The sequence below is a fragment of the Ceratotherium simum genome, chromosome 3 (genome assembly GCF_057802395.1).
Source record: "Ceratotherium simum simum isolate JZ-2026a chromosome 3, ASM5780239v1, whole genome shotgun sequence".
Lineage (NCBI taxonomy): Eukaryota > Metazoa > Chordata > Mammalia > Perissodactyla > Rhinocerotidae > Ceratotherium > Ceratotherium simum.
In genome coordinates this window covers 92,947,813-92,954,644 of record NC_141902.1, presented here as the reverse complement: position 1 = coordinate 92,954,644, position 6,832 = coordinate 92,947,813, and the positions used below count along the sequence as shown (strand labels likewise).

The following is a 6,832-nucleotide window of genomic DNA, read 5'->3' as shown; positions in this document are numbered from 1 at the left end:
ATGTCCTGGGGGGCAGCAGGCTCCCCCCTCGGCTCAGATGGTCCAGCAACCTGACCAGATTCGGCCAGCTTGTTGGATTTTCCTGGGATAGCTTCCTCATAATGTCCTGCCCGCCCACCAGGGAAGGGCGCATCCAGGACCAGCCTGCTTCAGAGGAGGAACAGATTACTGCTCCTCTCACCTCCAGCGCTAATCAGGGCCCCACTCCCGGTCCCCAACTAATTCTACAGACCTGGCTGCAGCATGCTCCGAGGTTCCCATTATACACATTGGAAACAAAGATGCAAGAAAATTTAAGAATTTGCTTAAGGTCCCCAGCAGGTGAAGGCAGCCCCAAACCTAGGTCCTGGACTTCCAGCTCCCTGACCTCGCTTCCTTTAACCTGCAGAGCTGGCCGGGCAGCCCCGGGCAGCGCTGGTCTGAGGCGCAGGCAGGAGGCCCAAGTGGCTGGGTCAGGTGCCCACGCGAGGGTCCAGGTGGGGCCGACCTGGCGCAGCCAACGGGCAGGCACCTTCGCCCCCCGTCGGTTCAAAGGGTCAGGTTCCGCCCCCTCCAGGCCCCGAGCCCGCTTTGAAGTGCTGATGCGGCCTGGAAGGGGCCACTTGACACCTCGGGGTCGGGATAAAGCCGTCGCCGGCCGCCGGCCCCCAGACACGCCGCCGCTGCCATGGCCCAGTCCCTGTGCCCGCCGCTCTCCGAGGCCTGGATGCTCTCCGCGGGCTGGGGCCCTGCCCGGCCGCCGCCGCCGGCCTCCGACGGGGACTGCGGCTGCTCCCCCGCCTCGTCCCCGGACACCTGGGGCAGCGCCCTGGGCGGCAGCCCCGAGCCAAGGCCTGGGCGGCCCGCACCCCCGGCCCCTCGCGCCCCGACCGCCGGGAGGCGCAGCGCCCGCGGCAGCCGTCTGGGCAGCGGGCAGCGGCAGAGCGCCAGCGAGCGCGAGAAGCTGCGCATGCGCACGCTCGCCCGCGCGCTGCACGAGCTGCGCCGCTTTCTGCCGCCGTCCGTGGCGCCCGCCGGCCAGAGCCTGACCAAGATCGAGACGCTGCGGCTGGCCATCCGCTACATCGGCCACCTGTCGGCCGTGCTGGGCCTCAGCGAGGAGAGCCTGCAGCGCCGGCGCCGGCGGCACAGCGACGCGCCGCTCCCTCGGGGCTGCCCGCTCTGCCCCGACGGCGGCACCACGCAGGCGCAGACGCAGGCGTGCGGCCCGGGCCTGGGCTCAGCTGCCGGGGCCGCGGCGTCTTGGGGATCCCCGCCAGCCTGCCCCGAGGCCCCGGCGGCGCCGGAGCTGTGCAACCTGCCGGTGCGCTACAACGAGGAGGTGTGCCCAGAAGGGCTGGCGATGGAGCTGGGTCCCTCGTCTCCGGTTAGTACCTCTTTCCGCGCGCAGACCCCCCTCCCGGTGCCGTGGTGGATGGCGCCACGCCACCTACTGTCCGCGCCCCCGGCAGACAGCACCCCTGCGGGGACCAGCCACCCTGCCTCCCCCCTCCCCCCACCGCAGCCCAGCTTCGCCTGCCCGCTCACGGGAGCAACGTAGCTGGTGTGCCCCGGCGAGGGCAGGGAGAGGACGCGCAGGGGACAGGGTCCCGTTCCCCGCCAAAGGCCTCCTGAGAGTGGAGCCCACGACCGCGGACGTCCGGGCTCCGCGGCCAACGCAGAGGGCCACGCTGTTCCCTCTCTCCCCGCAGCTCTTTCCCGGCGACGTGCTGGCCCTGCTGGAGACCTGGATGCCCCTGTCGCCCCTGGAGTGGTCGCCAGCCTGAGTGGTTGAAGTGACGACAGCTGGCGCCCTGGCCGTGAGCCCCGAGGCCTTCTTGGCCTCAGCTTCGAAGTGGTCCCTCTCCAGACTCCCTCTCCTCGAGGAGGGCACCGGCTATACTGGCATGGGCATTCCTGAGAGTGACAGCCTGTCCCCACCCAGGACGGCCCTCCCCAGTCTCTTGTGTCGGGGCAGCCCATAGCGTACACACTTAGAGGCAGGCAGCAGGCTCTGCCTAGTGTGTATTTATTTATTTGTGAATAAACTGTGCTGGTGTAGGTTGGCAATTTCTTCTTCCTCTTCATGGACACAGTGCTCCCTCCCCCTCCTCCAAAGAAGAACATAAGAGAGTTGGGAGGGTTTCTTGCAATTTCAGCCCCCAAAGCACACAGGCTCAGACCCCTTCCTCCCTGCCTTCAACCCTGGCTTAGCATCTCCTACTCCACATGGGTCAGCCTTGAAGGGGGGAGGCTCTCCAGATGAGAAAGTGGCAGCTAGTGGAGTCTGTCCATCTTTTCTTTGGACTTGGTGGGCAGCTGGATAAAACCAAAGAATCTGTAGAAAATACATTTTCCATTAGCAAGTACTTATTGTGCATCAAGTCCTTTACACATTTTATATCCAAATAACCATTTTACAGAACAGTAAACCAAGAATCAGCACTCAGGCCCAGATATGACTTCAGAATCTGAGGCCTCAGCCCTGGTAGGATTTTGCCAGCTCCGTTCATTCTGGCCTGGGGGACACCGGCTCCAAAGGCTCATTTCCTGTGTCTGGCGTCCTTACTCCCCTTGTGCTGGAGCATCTTGGCCTGGACCTGGGATTTTTCCCATCTCCCTTCAGTCTGGTTTCTCTCCCATGTGGTTAAGGGACATAAGACCAGTGGATCAGTCCTGAGGTTATGTAACTGTGACCTCACAGAGGCCTGGCTAGGTAAGATGACAGGCTCATCTGGTTGCATCCAAATCCACACAGCTGACCTGGACTGCTGCCGCACTCCTGTCTACACTGGCTGGATTCAGATTAGGAAGGTGCTGCATGGGGAAGAGGGGAGCCTTGAGCCCAGAAGGAGCCTGGCCTGGGTCAGGGGGGTCTGGTGAGCAGTCAAGCCTGGGGATGAGGGTGGGCAAGGGGGTGTAGCCTCTCTGCCCAAGGGTCCCTCACCCTCTATGGATACCCAGTTCTCCCTCTGCCTCCCTAAAGCGTCTTTGAAACACAGACCTTGGTATTTGTCTTTACTGAGATGTAATTTACATATTATAAAATTCACCCTTTTAAAGGTTATAATTCAATGGTTTTAGTATATTCATAGAGTTATGCAACCATCACCACTATCTAATTTTAGAACATTTTCATCACCCCCAAAAAGAACCCTGTATTTATTAGCCATCATTCCCCATTATTCCACTCCCCACCCCCACCCCAGCCCACTAATCTACTTTCTCTGTAGACTTGCTTGTTCTGGACATTTTGTACAAATGGAATCATACAATATGAGGCCTTTTGTATCTGGCTTCTTTCACTCAGCATAACGTTTTCAGGGTTCACCCATTTTGTCTTGCGTATCAGTACTTCATTTCTTTTTATTGCCCAGTACTGTTCCATCGTATGGACATACCACACAGTTTACCTGCTTATCCACTGATATTGGTAGGCGTGTTCTGAAACCACCTCAGAGATCATTTCCAGTGCTTGGGCCCTGGCCAGGAGGGGAATAATTCGGAGTGGGGTGGGGTCACTGCTGTGTAATTCAGGAGTCCAGGCGCACCCTGGCCAGCATCTGGCTGCAGAGAGTAGGATCCAAAAGCAGAGGCCCTGCAGTGGGGCAGGACCTCACACCTTCGCTGATCACCGCCTTCTCCCGCATCTCCACCCCCATCTCGCTCTCCCCTCCCAGGACCCTAACTGGAGCAGAGCGGGAAGTCTTTTCCAGGAGCCTACCCAGTTTAGAAAGTCTGTTTGCATGGCAAAGGCCCCGTGGTTTAGGATGGGGAATTAAAGTTATTAGCAAGTCTTTTCACCGATAAGTGGGGCTCATTGGCCAGCCCCTTCCCCTGCGGAGGGCCTCTCCTCCCTCTCAGAGCCCAGGAGGGGCCCACTGTTTATTAGCACCTGGGTGTGAATTTTCATTAACACGTCCCTGCTAATAAGACAGAGGATTGGAGATGGGTTGCCTCCCACCGCTCCCGCACCCCACCCGCTTCCTGGCCCAGCCCCACTCGCACCCGGAGGAAACCCTGCGTCCCCACTTAGAGAGACGAGGACAGTAACCAGCGTCCGGGTAGGTGAGTCCTGGGCACGTGCGCTCTCAGTTCTCAGCTAACCTGTGAGGTAACCCCAGTTAACGGGGCCACCTTAAGGATGGGAAAGTTAAGAGGCTAACTAATGTGCCCGTACAGATGTTCAGTAGCAGCGCTGGGATTGGGCCTGTGTGCTCACCCGCGGGTGCACTGCCTTTTTGACAGCTGAACACCAGCCTGTTTCACGGACAGAGGGTATGGGGTAGCACACCTCATCGGGGGCCTGGCAGGGTGCCCTGGGCTGGGGCGGTCTGAGCCTCGTCTGCTGGAATGTGGGAGTGTGAGGACGGCGTCAGCACGGGGCACCGACCGGGGCCAGCCTGTGGGTCCGCCCGTGATCTGGTCGCTGCTGGTCAACAGGGCTGCCCTCCCTTCCCGCAGAGCTGCTTTCACAGCCTGATGGTCAGAACGCACGTGCTGGAGAAACAGATCTGGAGCAGCTACTTTGGGCCAGACTCAGCTTTGGGCTTTCAATTCACCATCTAATTTCAAGTCACTTTAGCCTCAGAGCCACAGGAGAGGTGGGCAGGTGTGTGCTTGTGGTTATGTTACAGATCAAGACAGAAAAAGGTCAAGGAGTTTTCCACAAAGTTAGTGGCTATTAGGGTGGGGACAACGGTGGGTGGTAGTGACAAGTCCCGTCTTTGGAATAGCCCAGGCAGGTAACTGAGTGCATGCTGGAGGGCATAAAATAAAGCTCCTAACGCACATGGGCCACGGGTGCCGCTGCCAGCAGGGAACCTGCTTCTGCTCACTGACCGCACATGGTGTCCCGCTGAGACAGCTGTCCTGTGTAGATGCTGATGCTGCACGGGCCAACGTTTTAAGGAGGGGCCGCTAAGCTGATCATTCTATACTCAAGGACATGCTACATGTGTCACAATATGAACCCAGGGGCAGAGGAAGCAGGCGGTGGTCATGAGTCGCCTGTATCTGCAAATGGCAGACTGTTCTGGGAGCAGGGCCGGAGAGCTGGGCTCGGCCTTGGGTGGGCAGTGCATCTGGAGGAGGGCCAAGCCCAGATGTCCCTCTGGCCGAGTGTTCCTAAATCAACAGGTCCATCTGAGAGGGACATGGATGCCCAGGATTCTGAAACACCCTCTCCCTGGGGAACCAGGGTGGCACAGGAGGAAGGCTGGCCCTAACTACAAAGCCCCCGCTTGTCCCAGGGTGAGGCCAGAAGCCACTTTGTCCATCATGCGTTTGCACGACCCTGAGGGTGAATGTTTCCTAAATTCTGCACTCTGGGCAAACGTTTGCCTCACCCTAGTCCTAACACTCCCCTGAGAAGACCCAGGGTTCTTGGTGCTTCCAAGGGGCCCTATTACCCAGTGCTCAAGGACCTCTTTGGGGCCACTGGCATAGCCCACTCAGCCCTGGTGGGCACCAGCACTGAGGGGGGCTAGAGCCCTGGACGCACAGCCCAGCGCTGCCCAGGCCTTTCCTGCCTCTTCTAGCACTTTGCCAGGCCCTGGTTCCTTCTCTGTTGTCCCTCCTGTGGGACCCGGCACACAGGCTCCTTGTGAATGCCCCTACTCCCCTCTTCCCCCTCGCCCTCCCCAGACACACTAGGAACCGAGGAGGTGGCATGGCGTTGGCAACACGTGACTTTGGAGGTGGACCCAGCACCTCTGTCATCTTGGCCTGCTCAGCATCCCTCCTGCCTTCTTCCCTCGTGGCTGTCATTTTCCTTTCTTCAGACAGTTCTCCCCTCCTTAGTTCAGGGGTCATAACCTCCATGTCCTTCCAGGGATGGGCACATGCCGCAGGTGCTAGTGGGGATAACGGTAAGATCTGCATTTCTGTGAAACACAGAAACCACAGCAGATGCCCCGTAAATGTTAGCTCCCCGTCACATTGAGGTGGTGTGTGAGGGCCAAGACCACCATCCCAAGGTTTCCTCTCCCATCTCAAAGAGAGTTGCCAGGGTGCCTGCTGTGTAGAGGAAACAGACTGCTGTAAAATGTTATTTCTGCTGCTGTGTTTTCATTCCCATGGTGGGGAGGGCGAGGGGCAGGGTGTCTCAGGGGACCCCTTTGTCCAGGGGACATTCGGCTAGTCAGTACCAGTGCCATGAGGGAGGGGTCATGCCAATGAGGAGCGTGTGTGACCCCGGGAGGAGGTGGATGGGGACACAAAAGAAGCGGCCCGTCACAAACCCTGCATGCAGTCAGGGCTTCGTGGGCAGGTTACCATGGGGGAGGCTGGGACATTAACCATCTGCAGTTCTCAAAGTCACCACTCAGTGTCCTCAGAGAGGCAGCAGAGGCCTTAAGCTGCAGGGAACCCCTCCATCCAGTTTTCCTGGGAAGGGCAGTTTCTAGAGAAGAGAAAGTTGCCTCTCTGCCCCCTCCTGTGCCCCCAGGCCCCCCAGCTTCCTCTAGGGTTCCCAGGCTAGCTGGCAAGGGGCATCAGTGGCACAGTTCCTGCCCCCCACCTCACCGGGCCCTACTCTGCCTCTCATACCTGTGTGACCTCAGGTAGTCACTCAACCACTCTGAGCCTCAGCTTCTCCAAAGTGCTTCCATAAAGGCTATGGGCCAGCACAGAGAGGGAAAAGAAGTGGGTGGAGAGAAAAGGGGGCCACCCAGTAGCTGGGGTGGGCTGGGTGTCTTGTTCATTGGAACAAAGTGGTTCTCCTGGGCCTATAAGGCCCAGAAGCCTGGTCCCCCAAGGCCTGGGACTCTGGTGGAAACCACGCCTGGGCCCTGCTGGAGTCTGGACTGGGTGGGAATGAAGGGTTACACATCACAGCAACTTGGGAGTCTGG

The 6,832-nt window shown here is 59.2% G+C and overlaps 1 protein-coding gene across 1 annotated transcript; it reads left to right on the top strand.

Annotated features, from left to right (window-relative positions):
- The first annotated feature begins 667 nt into the window (after positions 1 to 667).
- MESP1 (mesoderm posterior bHLH transcription factor 1) lies at positions 668 to 2,049 on the top strand. The gene is made up of 2 exons (XM_087429139.1): positions 668 to 1,366; positions 1,692 to 2,049. The coding sequence occupies exons 1-2, from the start codon at positions 668 to 670 to the stop codon at positions 1,764 to 1,766; spliced, it is 774 nt and encodes a 257-aa protein (XP_087285265.1). The 3' UTR covers positions 1,767 to 2,049.
- Positions 2,050 to 6,832: the final 4,783 nt, after the last annotated feature.

Coding starts and splice junctions, on each gene's coding strand:
- MESP1 (XM_087429139.1), top strand. CDS start 668: ATGGCCCAGTCCCTGTGCCCGCCGCTCTCCGAGGCCTGGATGCTCTCC. Junction 1,367..1,691: donor AGCTGGGTCCCTCGTCTCCG/GTTAGTACCTCT, acceptor CTCTCCCCGCAG/CTCTTTCCCGGCGACGTGCT.